Below are 21,471 nucleotides of genomic sequence, written 5' to 3'. Positions count from 1 at the left end.
GCCATTGCCTCTTTTTAAAAGTCAGAAATGACAGCCTGCTCATCTCTAAAACAAGCCAAACATTGTGATTTTCTCTCATAGGAATTAGATATCCATATCATAAATATCCTGCAGCTAGTTTCTTTAGTCTATTGTAGGGCTGCAACTAATAATGATCAATAAGTGATGAAGAAAACCAACAAATATTCGCGCTGATTGTTTTCAGATGCTTGATTAACTCACTAATCATTTCAGTTTTTGTTTTGTAGAGTTCTGTTATTCTGTGAGATTGTTGTACAATGTAAATGTGATACTTGTTGGGTGTACTTTAGTTTGATTATGCTCTGTTATTTTCTTATTAACTTGTTCATGTTTTTGTCAGTTAAATGTTTAAATGATACTAAACAGCTGGTGCTATTTCATCTTTCAGGAACTGCCTCTAAAGGGATCTCCTCTTCGTTAAGACTGACCGCTAAGTTTTCCTCAGCTGTACCTCTGGACTGTTACTAGCTCACTGACATGACCTGCAGTCTGTAAACCTCTGGAGCCATGGCTGTGACAGTGGAGCTCACTGAAGAACCAGATCATCAAGACAGGATGCAGAGGGTTCCTGTGCCTGGCTGAGATAGTAACTGAGGTCAGTCTGCCGACACCCGAAGGAGGCAACAATTGGCAGAAAGGTGAATGGAGACCAGAAAAAACACCACAGCAGGGGTTCTTTTCTGGACCGCTGCCCCGGCCCGCACCTCACCTTCCAGTTCTGTAATATCTGAGGATGTGTGGGAGGATGAGGATGAAGAGCAGACAGAGAAAGACGATGACTTTGTTAGCCAGATGGATGAGAATGGCATCATTGGACTGTCTGAAGCACTGGAAGATGTGGAGTTGGGGAAACCGAGTGGGGAGGCAGATGCTGAATGTAATCTAAACTTATACCCTGGAACCTTCACTGCAGAAGAGACGGACTTTGGTGGGCGTGAGAGGGATACACCACCTGAGGAACTGAGTAATAGCCTGAGTGAACATCTGTTCCACACTGAATCACTAGGAGAGGATGCACAGATACTGTCACCATGTGAGTCTTCACGTTTTAATGTTCTAGTTCCAGTATTAACACACTTAAAAAGAAAGTACCACTCCTTTTGCATCATTAAGCTCTGTAACTACAAATTACCTTTACTATAAAGTGTCTAAAAAGTTAATAATAACATATCATTCTTCACAGTGAAGTAAGACATGTTTTTAAGTGCAGGGAGACTTTTCTCAATATTCATATATTGCTTGGACAATATAGTAAAGTTCTTTGAATTTTGTCCTTGAAAGCGAGATGAGGCAACTGTTTTATTGTGGAAGACAATTCATGCTGTGAGTATGCTATCTTTAAACCAGTCTTCTCATTCCTCTGTCTCTCCGTGTCTCTGGCAGGTGATGACTTGATGGGAAGCTTAAAAGCGTGGAGGGTGGATGAGGAGGTGGGGCAGAGGAATGAAGATCAGGGAATAAGGTGCCTGCCTGAGAGGGACAAATGCATTGACACAACAGAGGAGGAGAAACATGGAGAGGAAGTCAGGAAGAGAAAGAAAAAGGAACACACTGGTACATCAGGACAGCTTGAGACTATAAGTGCCTTGGGTGAGAGCTGCATTTCCAATGGAGTCTCCAGTCATCACTGCCCAATATCCCAGCCTGCCTCACAAGTCAGAGCCCCCACTTTGCCCCACCTTCTCCACTTCACTGCCGAGGAAATGGCTGCTGCTCCGGGGATTGAAGTGGAAACTTTTCCAGAAATAAGCTTCACAGAAAGTCCTCCAGAATCCCACAGGAGTCACACAAGCCTCAGGCCTAGTCCTGGTCATCCTGAGAAAAAGCTGAGAACTTTACTCCAGCCAGTGTCCATGTTTTCTGAAGAAGTTGTGTCAAATCATTACAGCAGAGTACGTAATGCGCCTTTAAAGGGATCAGTTAAGTCAGATAAGCATCATAAGCAGCCCACTCCCTCACCAAGGAAGACGAGGCAGCTCTCTCCCAAAGCTACATCTTCAAAGACTCGTTCCTTCAGCACAGTCCGGACAGACGCATTAAAATTTAATCATCAGACGGTAAGACCTGACAGAGAGCCGAGGACACCCAGGGCCAGGAGTAATGCTGCTGAAGTGGATGAACCCAGGTGAGATACATTCCACTTATTTGTACCAGTTTTCATACATCATAATTGTAGTTTTTTCATAACAGGCTCTAACCATGAATTTTGTTGAATTTCCAGAAAAGGGCCTCTGAGTTACCACACGCCAGATTTCTCCAAGGTGGAGGCCAGAGTCCATTTCCCCAAAGGTTACAAGCCCCCTGAGAGCAGACGCTCTACCAAGAGGGAGGCCCTGTCACCGGAGTCCCCCTTAGTTTTTAAATCACCTGCTGACATTGTGAAAGAAATCCTACTGAACACCACTGATGGATCTCCTGCCCCATCAGACTCTCACAGAACACCAACCAGTGCCCCCAACTCCATTGTGCCTCAGGAGTTCAGATGCCGCCAGCAGGCCACCTCACTGCTTGAACAACTGCAGGTAAAATGCTACATTTATGTAGCGCTTTCCTCCCAGTCTCCTCCTCTTTTCCCCTTTCTCTTCCCTTTCCAGAGCTGAGCTTTGATTGACAAAGTCTTCTCATTGTCTTCTGTCTCGGTGAAGAAAGTAAACACTGGGTCACTGAGATTTATATGTAAAAGTTACCAGCCTCTGCCACTGTTTGACTTAGCACGGCCGCACAGGAGCTATTGGTCAGATGATGTTTTAATGGGATGAATTGTGCTGAACCACCAGTAACATTCTCTAGTAACGTGTGTCACGCTTCACATGGATTCAGCTGTTTTTTTTGTTTTTGTTGACAAGATGACAAGATCGTCCACTTCACAAGCAATAATGGTGATCAGACGAGCAAGTCGATTGTAAATTGTCTTTGCTTCGCCAAATTAGGTTTTTCGGCCTGTTATTTCACAACTTTTATCACAACTTGGAAAAATACTAAGGTCCGGTGGCCTCTATGGTGGGTACGGCCATGACTGTGCATACTGAAGAGATTTAGATTACTATATGGTACCAAAAAGGACAACAAAGATTCGACTTTCTTGATTCTGGTGCCTGTTTTCATTGAAATGTTTAAGTGGGAACATCAACCAGAAACAGTAACTACAATAATCTGGTTTCCATTGAGTACCCTTTGTGCTCTGTTGATATAACCCTGCCCATGTGTGTTTTGGCCCATTTTCCAGCGTTATGTTTTTATTCTTTGTTAATCAGTCTACTGCACCGAGGCAATTGCAAAGCTTCACGCATGTTTTTACAACAGAGGTTTTGATTGAAACACTGCAGTGGAATAAGGCCTACAGACCACTGATCTTGAGACAGCAGTGATACTGTAATATAGCAAAAATGTTTGAATTATTCTTCCAGGATAGACAGGTCTTGCTTTTTTAAGATAAATATTTAAATGTAAATATTTTAATAAATATTTAATACATTCTAGTCCCCAGCTAGTATTTCTCCCTTTACATCACCTAATTGATTTAAGTTTGGCTACCGCTCTACTCCCATGCCATATTCACAGTAGTGTTGGTTTGATAATAGAGAGTCAGTGCATTAACTCTGCTCTGCTTATCTGTTACAGAAAGAATACTTACACACTTCTTTTGCACTCTTTTCTTCTCTTCCTCTTCCTCTTCCTTCATCTCCCTGTACCTCTTACTGCAGGAGGACTACAACAGACTGCTGACTAAGCATGCGGAAGCGAAGAACACTATTGATCGTCTCCGTCTGGGAGCCAAGGTAATTAATCTAGAAATCAGGCTATAATTTATCACTATTTAATGATGTGCAGTACTGCAGGGTTTTAAAAACAGTACATATCAGTGCCATACTGATTTATTTGCGCTAAAATACCTCAACATTATAAAAAAACCCTTCAAAGTGGTCTTTTCCTCTCAAGCCTTATTCAGTTAATTACCACAACACAGATAGCACATCTAAATGTGTAACAGAAATACCACCCGCACTTCTTTGATAATGAGTTTTCTTTAAATGAATGAACAGCAGTGAAATTCAGTATTAAGAGTCATGTAAACCAAGTGTTTGAAATGTCCCCCCCTCCATGTTGTAGTCTACAATTTAAGATTAAATTATCCATTTCATGTCTTTCTGTAAGAGGCATCATACATAGCTGCTGTTTTCTGTGCAAACACAGGCTGCACAAAAAGACAGAACAGCTCGAGACACTGTGTGGAGAAGTGGAGGCTCATCTAAGGTCTGGACAGTAATATCTGAGGACAGGAGGCACTCAGGGAGTGTGTGTATAATATAGGGCACAAACAGAAGTCTGAATAAGAGCAGAATAAAATCCATAGCCCAGGAAACACAAGGCCACAATCCATGTGAAATGACTGAAACTATAAGAAGGTTCCCGTGTGACCAAACTCTTTCAGCTAATGACAGTTGTCCCTTTGTGTGTGTGTGTGTGTGTGTGTGTGTGTGTGTGCTTTTTTTTTCCCCAAAAGTGGTCAGTACAATTTTAGCATTCAGTAACATTCCTTGGTTATTTGTCTGCTGCAGTCATTTGGTAGCTCAAACATTTTCCATCTATCGACAACATTGTTGTTATGGTTCCTCTGCGGTCTCACAATATGACATTAGGCATTTCGCAGTAATATTCTGTGCCTTTTATATGCAGTGTTGTCAAGATACTTTCAGCAAGCACTGGAATCATTAAAGGGGTTCTAGCATCTAGATATGATATTAATTATTGGGAGATTGTAATGAAAAAGGGAGGTTTATAAAATGAGGCCACAGATGGCAATTTCTTTATTTCAGATTTATCTTTGGTTTAGCTTGATGTGCTTTTATTTATAAGTCCATTTGTACAGGACAGACCTACAGAGCTCTAACAGCCCAGATATCGTCAGCACACCACAGACAGGTGATTAGAAATCTCAGAAAAGTGGGATAAGGAAGAAATTAGGGAGGAGTGCTGAAGTGTTGTGAAGTAGCTCCTTTAAATAATTATTGGCCCATTTCTGTAGGAGCAGCAGGGCTCCACAATCGGCACCAATTAAAATCAGCTTACTGAGCTCGCTGCCTCTCCTCCATCTCCCTCACCACAACACCAAGCCACCATCTGTCTCCCCCTCCCTCTGCACGTACAGCATCACACAGGCGGGGTAGGAGGAGAGGCTTTACACTAACATTTATTGTCAGATTATTTTTCAAAGGAAGAGGTTGTCCTTATTTTTTCACATTGTGTGAATCATGATTAATTAGTTCAAACAACAAGGAAATGCATCATCTTGTTAGACGTTGATTAAGGATTGTCACAATCCTTTAGTTTGTTTTTGTGGCTCAGCGTGCACCTAGTTTATCAGAGACATGATGGATTCCAGTCTGATTTATGGTCTTAATTTAGTTCATTCTATCTTTCTGGCCCATTTTTTCAGTGTATCGACTCTTACCTGTTTAATAAATGTCGAAACAACCTAAAAGTAATATTAGGGGGGGAAAACAACAAAGTGGCTTACTGGGTGAGGTACAGCCCATGGGCTTTTATACAAGCTCCACTGTGTGTGTGTGTGTGTGTGTGTGTGTGTGTGTGTGTGCGTGTGTGTGTGCGTGTGTGTGTGCGTGTGCGTGTGCGTGTGCGTGCGCGTGCGCGTGCGCGTGCGTGTGCGTGTGTGCGCGCGCATGCGTGCTGGTGTGTGTCTTTTAAAAGGGACTGTTGAGGTCAATCTAAGGTCATTATGATTCACTGCTTAGAGGGCTCATCGAGGAGGGGGTGGGGGACGGGAGAGGTCCTTTCATTCTCATTTCCATTAATTGTGTATATGTTGACAGGAGGGGGAGGGGTGACCACCTTGTGTAGGTGTTTAACCCCAATATCACACAGTCCAGTTCAGATGCAGTTAGTCTTTTCTGCGCTGAAATGACCTGTTTTATGTTGTGGCTTTAGCAATTTCTAAACACTGAAGACAGAAAATGAAACCATACAACTTTAGGACACTAGAGGGGGGTGTCGTCTTTCTGTGTGTTTAGAAAATCCAACTGAATCCAATCTCTATTTTATATCACGTTATATCAGGCGTTCTCGTCACCAGTATCAAATGTGTTGCACTGGCCTTAAGTCTCGTTTGTAGAATAATGTTTCCTGAACAAGTGAGTTTTGAATTGTCTTCAAATCAAATCAAAGTTTTATTGTCACATACATAACCATACACAGTACAACATGCAGTGAAATTCTTACGTGCCTACCTCCAGCACAAATCTAACAAACTGACAAACACAGTAGTTTGGATGAAATGGTTTAACAATGAAATACTATAACCAGCATGATTTTTTTAATGTTGCGTATAGATTTCAGAGAAATCAAGCAGTGCGATAATAAGATCTAGACAGTATTGAGGTTCAGAGAAATTAATCATATATATTTGCAATGGTGATGGACAGTACAGTAGTAGGGCAGATGGGTGAATTATGGATTACAAATTAGGTGCAGATAGAGTCTGTTGTTTGGTGGTTTAGGTCTTTTATCATCCTCCTGCAGCTCCTGGTTTGTCTTATAGGGCTAAGAGTTTACATGCTTCTTGGTGCTGTTCCAAACCAGACCGTGATGTTCTCTGTCTGGATGCTTTAGTTGATCAGCTTTCAGCTCCTTAGCTTTGCTGACATTCACATTGCACCAAGTTTCCAGGTACTTCCTCTAGGTAGGTCCTGTCTTTGTTATCAGAAATCAGGCCCACCACAGCTGTGCCAGTGGAGGAGGCCGACGTAGCCACACAGTTGTATGTACAGGGAGTACAGCAGAGGGCTAAGGACATATTCTTGGGAGACTCCTGTGTGATGGTGAGGTTTGGCTGCCCGGGTGTAGGTCAAGCTTCATGCCGAATCTGGAGGGGATGAGAATGTTAAAAGCTAAGCTATAGTTCACAAACAGCATTTTAACACAGCATGCTAACAGTATTACCTCTTCCGATGTCCAGATGGGCCAAGGCAGTGTGGATAAGGTGCCTTCTATTGTCCTAAGGTGCTTTATGATGTCACTTATATCACTGTTCTTACTGAAAGGAAAAAGTTGTGCCAATATATCACTAGATTAAATTAGAAGTTGTGATTTAAGCAGACAAGCCAATAATAATGGATAACGTATATCATGAGATGGCTTTTATTTTTCATCTGTCTGCCAGGTGCACCTGTACTCTGACCCTCCAAAGCCCGGCCACTTGGTGCAGTCAGGACTGAACCAGGGAGCCTCAAGGATCATGACACTGGATTTTCCTCAGGCCCAGAGGGCAGCGATCGACTCAGCCTTTCTTCATCCAAACGGACACAGCGTTCATCAGAGTATGCTCATCCTATCAATATTTATCACTTTTCTGTCAGACTCATTATTTCATATAAGTCAATGAATCAGCTTTACCTCATCAATCCAAGTCACACCGCTCTTCTGATTTATTGCTCTACAATTAAATATTGTCACCTAAACTTTTTAGCAACGCACTCTGCATATGTAAACATGGCTTTCATCTATCATTCAGCTGCCACTAACGTTGCATCATTGGGTAAAACTTGCATCATGTAAGTCTTCTTTCCTCTGCACCTGTCTGTCAAATGACCAGGAAGTTCATCTCCCTGTCCCTCCACAAGAAGCCCAGAGCCTCAGGTGGGACAGCAGCTAGCCACGATCCTCTACAGTCAGGCCAACAAGTTCCTCCAGCAGGTAAATGACCTATTAAAATTGTTAACTGTGATGGAAACCCTTACAGATTTGCTGGATGAGGTGACTTAGAGCAATCATAGATAAAAGTTTTGGTGTTTTTCATTCAGCTGCGGACCTTTGATGATCTCCTAAAGAGCAAAAAACTCAAACATTTTGAACAGGTGCAGGTAAGAACAACTCAACAACAACCAAAATAATTATTTTTAATGTCCACCTTATATATCTCAATCTAATGGGCTCATGTTCCTCCTCAGGGTCTCTCACGGCTCGCCGACGGGCTCGACTCCTTAGAAAGAGGCTACTTGTTAATAAGGGATGAGCACAGACTCCTGCAGCAGCAAGGGGCAGAAATCAGCCACTTTGACCCTGAACGGTGAGAGTGATGTCCAAGAAGATACACTATAGATAACATTTTATGAGGTACTGATGTGCACTCAGTTGTTTCTGCTGCTGTTGTTGGTGTGTGTGTGAATGCATGTGTACGTATCAGGGAGCTGGAGGGGCTGATCTTTCAGTGCGGTCTCCGAATGGACGAGCTCAAGGAGCAGGTGGAACAGATGCGACAGCAGCAGCCCACCTGTGATGCTCCTCCCTCTCCACCTCCTCATCCCTCCCCCTCTGATGGGAGAGTAACTCTGACTCACCCACAGGTACCACCATCAAACAGCTCTGTCGTTATTAATGCACTCTGCATCACTTTACATGATGATGAGATATGTTGGAGAGGATGTGTATTTGTAAATGTTACAAATAGAGAAAATCCTTTTGTAAAACATTATGCCATGTCTTGTTTTTATCATGGACTTTAGAAAAACTGCTTAATGCTGGAACGATTCATCAACTAGTTGATCAACAGAAAATTAATCTTCAACATTTTTGTAATCACTTAATCATTTAATGCTACATCAAGCAAAAATGTTTGATCTTAGTTCTTGTGGAAGTCTGTTATCTGGTGTCATTTGTTGCCTGGTCTGTAAAAAGTTGGTTCACTGGAAGATAACGGTGTTATGCTAAAGCGTGTTTCTTCTGCACACTGATTCTAACATAGTTGCTTGTCTCCTGAGACTAATTAAACTCAACAAAAATTAGCTGCCAGCCAACTTGCATTTCACATAAGTTGACGTGTGTTGGTTCACTGAGAATACACTCCTGCTATGAAATGACAGGACAGAAATGCGGCCTCATCTTTTTTTTTTTTTTTTTTCTTTCAAAATGAGCTAACTTCATCTCCTTCCAGAGCCCACCTGTGCCTTTGCTGGCTGATCCAGGTGAGGCGGCAGCAGTGGAGGTGAGCTCAGCCAGTGATGAGAGTGATGACGAAGAGATGGAGGATGAAGAAACTCTAAATTCTCTCTACCTCAAACCTCGTGGCAAACACAAACATGTTGAACAAGAGTTTACCAAACTAATGGATCAGTGAGTGTTGATTTTGTGTTTTAAAGTTATAAGTCAGTATCTCTGCTGTGGCAGATTTCTTTGTTAAGAAGCAAATATTCTCACCACAAATGCTTTTGATTCTTCTGCACTGTAAGAAGCTAAACATGGACTTTCAGTAGAGTACTGCTTATTATTTCACCATGAATGATTTTCCTCCTTCTGGTTAGCTACCAAAGTTTCAAGGAGCTTCCGAAACTTTTAGACCATACTGAGAGGGATGGAGCTCCCCTTTCTGCTGCCCTAAGAGCTGACATGCAGCATGGGGAAATGGAGAAAGAGGGAGAGGGTGAAGAAACTGGAATCCTGGAAAACCAGAGAAGTCCTCCCCAGAGGTTTGTCTTCAGAGTTGGACTGTAGCTTAATGCACAGTGATATCTGTTCATGTACTGGGCAGCTCTGAGGCATTGGTGTGTGTAAAATGTGTCCTACATCCTGAATAGCAAAGTAATACTATTTCAGTCACCCTTCTCCTAAACTAAAAAACACACCTATAGATAGGTATTCTTGAGGAGAAGCTAATCCCCATTGGACTGAATTCTCTGTACCTCTCTGACAGGAAGCCAGACCATCAGGATCCTCCTCCTGTTCACACCAGCAAACAGCAGACCAGCAGGTCCACCACACCCCCCGGTCATCCTCCCAGCAGCAGAAGGAGCTTAAAGGTGGGCAAGTCCTACAGCAGCAGTCTGAGCAGTCTGGGAGAGATCACAGCATTGGAGGGGAGGAACTCCAAACTCCAAGCTGGGAGCAGCAGAGTGCTTTCACAGGTCAGTTTACACTGTGAACATGATCAGATGTTAAGTGTGAGTGAAGGGCTCAAAAAGTTTTACTATCAGCTTCTGTCAGACTCATCATGTAGCCCATCACAACTAGTTATTGTTCACTAGTAAATGTGTGTGTGTGTCTGTGTTGTGAGCTTAGAGACTGTAAGGAAGATGACAAACATTGAAATTACAAAACATGATTGCCCCTATGTAGGTTTAAGAAATTAAAAATTGGTAATTGGTAAATTGGTAATCCTTCCTTTCAAATTAAGTTGTTTTAAAATCAGAAATATTGATCTCACAGATACCTTTTAAGCCACTAGACAATCAGCTGACAAGCAGTCATGTACACTTACTTAAGTAATCTCATGATTGTGAAAAAGCTGATATGTGCTTAGCAACTCCTTGTTGAAACCAATGTATTTAGAAAACGGCAGAAATGCAGCTATCAATTGAAATATCACAGATTTATTGATAAATAAAACCTTATTTTTGCAAAGATATACTGTGTTGATTCCACAATGAAAGCAGTCTAGTATGACAAATACGTTTGCATAATCTTTGTTCTGTGTTGTGCTGGCCAGGATGGGATCATCTCCCCAGAGACAGACAGTGGGTTTGTTGGTTCAGAGAGCAGCCGTGTGACTCCTGCAGCAGCTGCCAGTCCTCTCCACCAGAGGGCCTCAGAGAGGTAAGGAAGAACAACACCACTTCTATGCCTCCACACAAATTAACTGCACCATAAATTTGACCTCTTGTGCCAGCCCCGACATAGAGAGCATATTGATTTGGGATCCAAAACTCTAAAGCCCATAATTGTTTCTTTTATGACTGTTTTCAATGTCTGTCCCTCAGTCCATTTCTGATGTCTTTTTGTGTTTTCTGTCTTTGCATGTTTGAATATTCTTCCATGGTTTGACAGTGTTTCAGTGCCTCAGGACGGGAACCCAGGGAAGCCTCAGGCAGGCACAGTGTCGGCATCATCTCCTGCTTCCTCACCGTCACACCGTTGCACAGCTGTGGAGCCCAGAGGGGCCTCTCAGCTCCCTGAGCAGCCGAGGAGACCCAGACAGAGGAGATGCACCTTCTCCAACTCTCCGCGGCGCTGGGCCAATCAGACGGACCACACCAGGGCTGACAGTGGGACCAGTGAGTTTGGGCTGGAGAGTGACAGCAGTGAGTCTAGACGTTCTGTCTATCAACATTTAAAAGACCAGCCTAGGAATAAAAAGAAAATCTATAAAATCATTGCCTGTTGTCTTTTTATTCTCTTACTGTGTTATCATTCACCATTAGTCTTTTTCCTTCCTCTCGTCTCTGCAGCTCACAGTGCGTCGGAGGGCGGACAGAGCAACCAGTACAGAGAGTCCATCAGCCCCCCCAACAGCTCAAGCTCCTCCCCCACTGCACAGTACCACCATAGAGATTCCCTCACAGCACTGAGCTCCAGTCAAGTGGTGAATCGCAAGTGAGTGTGTGCAGCAGCAGCTGCAATGGTGATAGCAGTACAAACAAGGCCAGGTTTATGCCTCCCTGCAGAGACTCCTGGATGATCTCCACCTTCCTACATCAAGCCACCCAGATGGTTCAGCCATCTTACTCTTCTTTGTATTTCATTACAGAATCGGCTGCTATTTAATGTGGTTGCATATAGGAGGTACTCTGTATTGTTTCCTGCATGGTGTGGTGTTGCATGGCCCTTGAGTGTGTGTATACGTGTGCACGTACGTTTGGACTGACGCCTGCATAAATACTTTACAAGTCACCTGGCAGTTTGGTCATTGAAACGGTTTCACCATGCAGCACCTCAGTGGTCACATGATAGGGCTTCACCACTGTTTGACCTTGGATACGTGTGGTGGTGAAAAAACAAAACATATTCACTAAACGCATATATGACCTCCAACTGGACTGTTTTGTGTGACTTAACGGCTTTTGTGTGCGTTTATTAGCGATGCAATCCAGATGCTCCAGGCTGAGGTGACCCGACTGAGGGAGAGACTAGAAAGCTGTCTGAGAAATAAAACACCTTTGAGCACTCTGAGAGCAGCTCCTACAGCTCAGAAGTACACTCACCACAACACCTCTACACCTCGTGTAAGGTTGGTTTTTATCCTCCAGGATAACCACACAGTCCACCTGTCATAATTTATTTTCGCATTCATTTTTTTTTCCCAAAATCAACCTCTATTTAAATCTCGAGGAATCACAGAGAGCATGCCCTCATTCTCAGTGATGTTGGGAGTACACAACAGAATCTGGTTTTCTCCAATTGCTTAGGTCTGGGGAGCGATGGACTGATGTCAGCAGGGGAAGAAGAGACAGACGGGTAGCTGACAGGGTTGAGGAGTCCCCACTGAGACGAACAACCAGGAAAAGACCACCTTCTGCACACAGACAAAAACTAAAACTACAACCTGACACCTGTAAGTTGATCTGAATTTACACTACACTTAAACTACCATATGCGTTCTGTATGTTCTTCAGAGAAAGAAATGGTAAATAAACAAACGTCAGCCCTAAATGCATTACATTTAGTCATAGTTGGGATTTGATCCAAAGAAAATAGAACTCAGGAACCTAAACATATATGTACATGAGCAAGCACACTGATCCTACGAAAGCATGTGATTTGAATAATATAGCATATTATTCAATTCATTTTGTTTTCAATGACAGGTTCAGAACCCTCTACACCCCAGCCTCAACCTCTGGTGTCCAGATGTACTCAGACACCGGCTGCAGCACCAGATAGAAATACTGTCCGCAGCAGAACACACCCCAGTAAGAACTGCCTTTCAACGCCTGACATTTTGAATCTTTAACTTCCTCCTTGCAAACAGAAACCCATGCAGTCTACGTTTTAGCTGACAGACATGTTTGACAGTGTCGTTGTTAAAGAACCTGCAGTCTGTACTTAGGTTCTCTACTCAACAGTGACTTGTTGGTACAGTTCAGAGCAGAAATACATGTGACTGAGCACTAAATTTAGACCACAGTAATGGCAAGTTATCTGATGACAGAGAGGAATTCATTCAACGTCTTTGTAATGCAATGTTTTTCTTTTCTAACTCCTTGCGAGGACACGTTGCTACATTGAGCAGAAACTACCACACTGCTTCCCAACCTAACATACTGTATGAACAGAGCTTCTAATATTGCTCATAAGCCTTTATGTCCCCTCATCAACTTTAAACATTCTCCTGAAACGTGAGACAATATATATTAGATACACAGACCGAAATGTGAGTCTTTGTGTCCATCTTGACATGAACACATGTAGCTATGACTTCACAAAGTGCCTAGAACACATTGTGTCTACTCCGCTGGTGAGTGCATTTGCATGTATGTTGCAGCACAACATCCTGGTGTGTCTGAGCAACCGTGTGACACAGCAGATGAACCTGACAGCAGACGTCGTCAAGCTCCTCTTTGTCCTCAGTGTTTGTTACGTCAACGAGGCCGATCTGAAAGTAAGGAGTCTCCTATCACCTGTCCTTCTACACATTGTTATTACTTGGCTTACCCAAACAGGGTAAAATCCATTGTTTTTTTTGTTTGTCTGAAACCAGCATTGCATTTACTGTTCTGCTTCAAGTTTTTGTTCATCCCACTTGTGTTTGTTTTTTGCTGTTAGGGTCAGTTGGTGGCAACAGAGAGCTGACTCGCTCCTCTTACTGTCGTCACTGCCCTCTCTGTGGATGCCCTGAACCATACAGAAGCAGCGAGTCAGGTTAGAGAGAGCACATGATCAAAGCTGTGGTGCTTTCAGACACACTGTTAACAGAGCGTTGAGTTTTGAATGCTTACTGATTAAATACCTAGGGTATTTAGAGATAACTGTTCACACCTCTCAGAGTTTCTTGGTTAGCATCAGCAGCACAAAGCTCTGCACTGTCACTGTGCTCAGCACATGGATCAGTTCAGTCTGCAGTAAATGAAATGAGTGTAATTATCTGACATATTAATGGAGCTCCTGGCCTCGTCTGTGATTAACAGACTGTCGCAGAGTCTCAGACTCCCCTCCACACACAAGCTACCGACCAGCGGAGTCCCCTGACAGAGTGGCGAAGATCAGATATTGTGCAGCTGCAGCTCAACCTGCACTCCTTCAGTGCATGCCAGTGTGTCCACCACCACTCCTGTAAGTTATCTGCCTCTGGCCACACACGACACGTGATCATATGCCCATTAGGTTGATTTCATCCACTGGCCACTCTCCTGTCTTAATGAAATCTCTTGCATTGGATCTGTCATTAAGTGACGATTACAGTCTAGTACATACAGTATTTAGAAATCATCATGGTGTATTTGTTTGCAGTTAGAACACAAAAAAACATTTTGTATTAAATAACTATGTTAGTATAGCAGACATCAGACAGACTTGTTCCTTGTTGACACAAGAGAATGTGACAAAAGAATGGGTTATAACACTTTTGGCAAAAACAAAAAAAAAATCACTCAGTAAATTTAATGTCTGCAGAAGCTGAGTCTCTGTTACATTACAAAAATTAGGTGCACGAGTAACGATGCTGAGTTTCCCTGGACAGTCATTCAAATTATTCTTGTCGTCAACCTCTCTACAGATTGTACTCATCGCCCCTCTACATGTCTCCTAGCAACAGCACTGGCACATCGTCAAGGGTCAGAGGTCGCAGTGAGATGAAGGGGAGGACAAGGCGCTCCCTGTCCGCTGACAAGTCCGTGGATGGTTCTCTGAACAGAGCCATCAGAGCAGCTCGGCACATGAAGCACACCTCTGGACACATGGCTCGTTCTCTGGCTACTGGTCTGCAGTACCAGGAGCTGCTGACTCAGTCCTGCAGCTACTAGTCTGAACTCGGTTCACAGGCAGCTTAGAATAAGCAACGTTAGTTTCACACCAGCATCAGTTCAGCTGGACGCAGGACCAATAAAAAAAAAAGAAATCTAAAATCCATCTCTTCTCCCTAGCTTTTTATGGTTCCTTGATTTGGGGAAAAAACTGTTGTGATGCATATTTAAGTCTCAGGTGGCCAAACATGAATGACTTTCTTTAGCAGGCAAATTATTTCAGAAGATGTTGCTGTTACACTTTGTAAAGTGATGTAATACTGTAGATCATATTGAGTTTTAATGTGATGAAGTAATCAGTTTATCCTTCATTGAACATGAGAAGTTAGAGCTGTCTTAAACAGCTGTGTGGGGTGAGTTTTAATAGTCTGTTATTTTGAGCTATTTATCAATTTATACTGTTTGTTGATCATGGAATTGTGTGTTTTTGTACCTTTTCTAGTTTGTAGAAATCTAAAAAATAAGTATCAGTGTTATCTTACTTGTATTAACTTTTTTCTTGTTGATACAGTAGCACGCTGTGCTCTGAATGCACTCACTCGTTGCTCCTGTTGTGATGGAGTCAGTTTTAGATAGTCGCAAGAGACCAACATGGATTTATTTTGTAAACTGTCAGTGGCTCATCACACTCAATCTCTTAAATATGAGTCATGTGCCCGTCGAGGATCTGAGATGCTGGATATCGTCATAATTAGCCTGCTAATGGTTTTAAGTCATTTTGTATGTACATTTTAAATTATGGAGTGAATTTTGTACAGTATTTTATCATAAGCTAGCAGGTTTAACTGTATGAGCCAAACAAATCTATTATAACTGAGCAGCATTGTGTGGAGTAAACACAGAGGAATAAAACTGTTTACAGATAAAATTATTATTGAAACATACCATAGAGCTGTGGATTTCTAGGTGAAGTCTGTTTTATTAACGTCTTATCTTTTTACTTTTGTACCATTAGATCTAAAACTGTATGTCTTTTTTTCAATATTTTGCAGGGAGTCTTTTCAGGTGTCCCTAAAGAGCCAAATAAAGATGGAAATTAACCTTTAGTGTCCCTGGTCTTTTGATTAGGGCCCTCGCACCAAGCGAGATTGGATAATGTACACTGAAGATACAGCAATTTCCTGTTTCATGGCGAACACGGCGTCGCTATGGTGACAACGTTTGGCGAAACCTCAAGAGCTTCATAAGTGAGCATCATCCATGTCCTGGGAATGTTTGGACTGAATTTGAAGTGGCTGTAACTAACCTGCTGGGATGGACACTCTAAGAATAAAACGTATCACCTCCGCGCAATGAGTGTAGTTCAAAATTGTTCAACTGTGTCATTTCTTTTCAAACTGCCAGATTTCTCCACATAGCTGTGGCACAGGGCAGACAGGCTCTGGCCTATGTGCTTGCTGCTAAAATGGCCAGATGTGGCTCTCTGGACAGAAAAGAGCACAACGGGCAGGTACACACACATCTTTCCATCTTCCACATCTTTACACAAAAGTAAAGATATATAAAGATACAATAAATGAAAAGAAAACTGAAAAAGAGAAAACGAGTGGAGGAACATTGATAAATAGTTACTCCTACAGGACACAAGGGGGCGCTGTGTCCTCAAAAATGCAAAACACCTGAACCCAAACTTCTACCTGCACTGTGGAATAAACTCCCTGAAAAGAATTTATTACATTTTGTTTAAGATGAACACATCTATAGAGTTATTGCTAAACTTTCCTGGCTGGTTGTGTCACTACGCTGCGACGTTTAGGAGCCTACAACAAGTCACAGTAAAACATGAACATTTTTTGCCATAATTCTAACAATTTTTTGGATAGACGGTTTTAACTTTGACAACATTAACAACCGATAACCAAAAAGAGACAATAGAAAAAACTGTCAATGGCAATGTGAGAAAATTATGGCAACTAGTCTGGCCCTAATTCAGGTTCAGTGTTTGGTTTTTTCAGACCCCCCTCCACACACACACACGCTGTGCTGGCTCACAGAAAGAGAAGGTCATCTTCATTTTGGTCAAGGCTTTCTATGGCAGGTTCATCAACTGAGGGAGCTGACTTAAATGAGGAAGCAGCTGATGTGCCAAAAAGCTGCAAAACATTATCAGGCAGCTTGTGCTCATAGCAAGCCTCAGCAGACAACTTCAGACCAAATCTGACAGACAGGATGGAGTTAAGGGTCTGAAGTTAGCTTTTTACCACCCTCATCTGGCTGAATAATCTCTCCACTTCAGCATTCGAGTGTGGCAAGGACAACACAGACACAGCAGCCATGACAAGTTCCTGAAACTTGATATCAGCTGCATCCCTGAACTTCCAAATCTCACCCCAGAAGCCCACGCCATTGCTGGACAATCTTGTCTGTCTCTGCAGGAGAGTAGCCAAGGAGCTTGGCTAATTTTTCTATTTCTCCCAGGCTCTTATTGTGCTTTAGAGTTTCCTCTACATTGAAAATTGACATGTACTGCAATGCTTCAATGTTGTCTGGCAGTCTCACCCTCAACTCATTAGTGAGGGAGATGGTGAAGGCTACACACCGCTTTCTGACATTGTTCACTCTACCACTGTTCACTCTACCACTGAGCTACAGCCACCCATGTGGTCACACTGGGGAAGCATGTGAACCTGCTTTCTCAGACTCCACTGCTGCTACTCACTTCAAAACGCAGAGGACAAAGTGCACGGAAATGATTAATGGTGTTCTAGCACCATACTTTCTCAAAAAGTTGGTCGCAGGGACTGACAATGCCTCCGTCATGACGGGGATTAACAATGGGCTCCATAAAGTGCTGAAAGAGGAGTATGGTGTGTGTGTAAGTGTGTGTACCTGCCCGTTGTGCTCTTTTATGTCCAGGGAGCCACATCTGGCCATTTTTGCAGCAAGCACATGAGCCAGAGCCCGTCTGCCCTGTGCCACAGCTCTGTGGAGAAATCTGGCAGTTTGAAAAGAAATGACACAGTTAGATTATATCCACATGCAAATGACTTCAGGCTGTTTATCCATTACTTTGAGCTATTTCATTATTTGACTATGTCAGCCACTTTTAGTTGCCCATTTCAACCTCTTTGCTTGCCAACTAGTGTTCAGTCTTTAATACCCCTGCCAGGAATGACTGATTTAAATTGGTGACTTTGAACCGTGTTGGTCCACAGTGAAAACTGAGTTTTCCTCAAAAGGCGTTGCCTTGGTGGCACAACGAATTTCGATCGAAAATTTGCCTTCGCCGTGAGTATTAAAAGTGCAGTAACTCCACTCTACAAGGTCTTATCTCCACCACATTTATACTGCTTGATGACTGTCCGGCTCTGAAGAGATGTACATGCCAATTTTGAACCATAGTCATAGCGCCACCTAGTGGCGGTAGGAAGTGCATGTTTTATTCTCAGACGTCTCTCTCTCAGCAGGTTAACCACAGCCACCTCAAATTTGGTCCGAACATTCCCAAGACGTGGATGATGCTCACTTATGAAGCTTTTGAGGTTTCGTCAAACGTTGTCACCGTGGCAACGCCGTGTTCGCCATGAAACAGGAAATTGCTGTATCTTCAGTGTACATTATCCAATCTGTTCCAAACTTGTCATGATTAATAAGAAGACATCTACATGACAATTAGTGACCGCAGTCATTGCGCCACCTAGTGACAACAGGAAGTAAGACTTTTGTGCCAATGATCATTTGATTTGCATGAAATTTTCACAGTGTAGTCAACACTTCATATGCTGAAATATAGGACGTGATTAGTGACTGTTCTCTAACGCCAAATAGGAGACACAGGAAGTGACATGTAACTCCTTGATGCACTGTCCGAAATACATGAAAATTCTGAGCCGCATGGAAGGGTCAGTGTCCGGCAACAGGATGAAGCCGCCACCCAACCCGACGTGCACGAAACTGCGAGGATCCTTCAACGCTGCTTGTAGCTTTAATTAGGGCCCGAGCACCAAGCGGTGCGAGGACCCTATTGAAACTGCGTGGGGGAAAAATGTGCAAGGGAGGAAACGGGCCAGTACCCAAGAACCAAGAGGTGTACGGACTTCATAGGCCTCGAGAAAATACATGAGATGAAAAAAACCAGGACACCAGGGGGCCAAAAACATAGTTGAAATGCAAGGAATTCTTCTTCTTCTTCTTTTTTAGGCAAATGAATTGCATTTTTGGGGGCCTAAACATGCACGAAAAGTCATGAAAGTTTGCAGAAAATTCAGTCGTGGTGAAAAATTACGTATTTCATAGGTTTCGCAAATGGGTGTGACAAAATGGCTCTGTAGCGGCACCTAAACTCAGCCCCGGAACTATCAAGAAGCAAAAGACAAAAAAGTAGAATAATTATGTAATGGAAGCCAATTTATTAGACAGCCTTAGTACATATAAGGTACACATGGAAGTATTGTTTGTGCTTCAACACTTGCAAACATACAATCCCAATAAGTTAAACAGTTTTAGGACAGACTAATGTATCTTTTTCTCTGATAAATAATTTTGATATAAATCAATTGATTTGACAGAGTAAACCCTATACAACAGCAAATTATAATAGAAAAAAAATAAACACAAAGTCAAGCGTTTGCATCACAGAAAACGCATTTTAGTGCAATATACAACTTGTTTGGCCAGGAAAGAGGAGGGAGGGAGGAAACTTGAGTGAAAAGGGTGGGTTCACTTTTTTTTTTGCAAAGCCATTCACCATTGGAGGGTTTTACATTGCACCAGAGGAGGAAACAGACAAAGAAAATATAGCTAATTCTTTTTCCCAGTTGACAGCTAACAGCTACAGCTAAACATCACAAACACGGCGGCTTCACATCGGCATTTTAAAAAGGAAAAGTATCACTACTTCACAGTCAGAGATATCACCAGTCAACAGTGAGACACTAAAACAGCAACATATAGCAGTTACACAACATTACTCAGTGCATGGCCCAATTTAACATCGTTACTAACCAAAGATAAGACTTATTCTGACAGGATACAATACTGAAATACAACTGGCCCTTTTTAAGATTATTCATCAAGTTAATCTTTAGCAAGCAACGGCCTCTTCGACACTAAAACATGAAGTTTCTCCGGAGAAAGGAAAAGGATGTGGCAAGTAAATACTTCAGTCTCAGCAGCCGGAGGAGGGATGTTTCTGGTTATGTTACAGAGCTCTTTCTCTTTCCAACATCAGCTCAATCAAGCGTTTTAAAACCAGAAATACTTCACAGAAAACGTCTGTTTTGAGAATCAAACACTTGGCGTTAGCGAACGTCTCTTGTCGCTAGCTTGCTCGTTAGCACTAGCATTACGTTCACCACTGAAAAACTATATGCAAACGCGCTTTGACGCCACTAACCACTCCTACAGTATAAATCCACTGCTCCTCGGTCAAACTATATGCTCAGTGTGTTCCCAACAGTGATATTTCCACCACCACGTACCTGAAAAGATGATTTTCGTTTGATGCTGTTAGCCGAGCAAGCGGACTGCCCGCGTGCGACACACAAAGGCTACAGCGCGCGCCACTTAACAAATGGAAGCACTTGTTTCACAGTGCAGCATGTATTAATTAGCCTCACTTCACTTGGTGTTTTTGCATAAATTAGACCATTAAAAGGAGCTTTTGGGAGCCTCCAATGTGTCTCTACATGTCACATCTGTAAGAGCTTTAGTGAACTAATATTCAAACACACCTGAACACAGAGCCTTAGTCTGAGCTAGTGCTTCAGGAGTGGTTTGAAAGCGGCAAAGCACATTTTATATACATCACATTACATTTGATACACAAACCAAAGGATTTCAGTGGGGTATTCAAGCTCAACACCTTAGGAAAGAGCTAAATGCTGCTAAGTCTGCGGCTCCCAGAACATCCAGACTGGTTACAAACACATTAACAGTCCACACAATTCCAAGCATGCTACTGAACAAACATTTCAAATGGGCAGGGGGACTCCTCTCTGATGAATATATTTCTATATATATATTTATATAAACTGCACATCCCTCCTCCACCCGCCTCCAATAAAAACTCACACCAAGGAGGAAAACCAAAGGAGCAAACAAGAGAAAATGTCTACCTTTTACACATTCTAGCAGGATTCATAGCATACAGTATTACATTTTGGTACTTTAAGTTTTAAATGGCCTTCTGCTCTGATATTTAAACCTTTTTAAATAAGTTCATTTAGTTGCATCCATTGTAAAACATAAGAATACTTGCAACAGTTTTATTCTTTGATGCAACATATATTTTTTTAATCATCTAAGATGTCTTTTTTTCTTTTCAAGCAAGATGCATACACAATGTGGGATTTGTGGAGGAAGGATACAGAGGTAAGATGGGTAGTGGGGAGTGGGGAGTGGGGGAGTATGGTAAAGAGGAGAGAGATGTGATTGGAGGATTTTAGCTTGTCACTTCCTCTTCTGGTTTGTTCATGGCCTTGAGCTGCTCCAACAGGGTGGTGGGGGTGAAGATGGTGGTCGATCCTGGAGACACGCACATGCATAAAACACACACACACACACACACACACACACACACACACACACACACACATATACACACACACACACACACACACACACACACACACACACACACACACACACACACACACACACACACACACACACACACACACACAGACACAGCGTTAGATCTGCACGTTTGGAAAGAGACAGGTGAAAAATGTGTTTTCAGCTCTTGCTATGAATGCTTACTGTGGAT

The 21,471-nt window shown here is 42.6% G+C and overlaps 2 protein-coding genes across 2 annotated transcripts in view; one reads left to right on the top strand and one right to left on the bottom strand.

Annotated features, from left to right (window-relative positions):
• The first annotated feature begins 452 nt into the window (after positions 1-452).
• On the top strand, positions 453-15,132 carry akna (AT-hook transcription factor). Its single transcript, XM_070850562.1, has 23 exons — positions 453-1,054; positions 1,405-2,146; positions 2,243-2,543; positions 3,726-3,800; positions 7,199-7,355; positions 7,631-7,731; positions 7,839-7,898; positions 7,986-8,104; positions 8,222-8,381; positions 8,969-9,147; positions 9,336-9,500; positions 9,725-9,935; positions 10,517-10,623; positions 10,855-11,108; positions 11,256-11,400; positions 11,885-12,034; positions 12,213-12,358; positions 12,612-12,716; positions 13,289-13,405; positions 13,570-13,665; positions 13,932-14,076; positions 14,519-15,064; positions 15,097-15,132. The coding sequence occupies exons 1-22, from the start codon at positions 664-666 to the stop codon at positions 14,763-14,765; spliced, it is 4,173 nt and encodes a 1,390-aa protein (XP_070706663.1). The 5' UTR covers positions 453-663; the 3' UTR covers positions 14,766-15,064; positions 15,097-15,132.
• A 4,021-nt stretch (positions 15,133-19,153) lies between these two features.
• stxbp1a (syntaxin binding protein 1a) overlaps positions 19,154-21,471 on the bottom strand; it is a 28,267-nt gene continuing 25,949 nt past the window's right edge. Inside the window, exon 19 of the mRNA XM_070850153.1 lies at positions 19,154-21,230. Within this exon, the coding sequence (XP_070706254.1) occupies positions 21,148-21,230 (83 nt within the window). The 3' untranslated portion in view covers positions 19,154-21,147. The remainder of the gene's footprint in view (positions 21,231-21,471) is intronic.

Source organism: Pempheris klunzingeri, chromosome 19 (assembly GCF_042242105.1).
Source record: "Pempheris klunzingeri isolate RE-2024b chromosome 19, fPemKlu1.hap1, whole genome shotgun sequence".
In the NCBI taxonomy this organism is placed as follows: domain Eukaryota; kingdom Metazoa; phylum Chordata; class Actinopteri; order Acropomatiformes; family Pempheridae; genus Pempheris; species Pempheris klunzingeri.
This window is presented reverse-complemented; position numbering and strand designations above follow the sequence as displayed.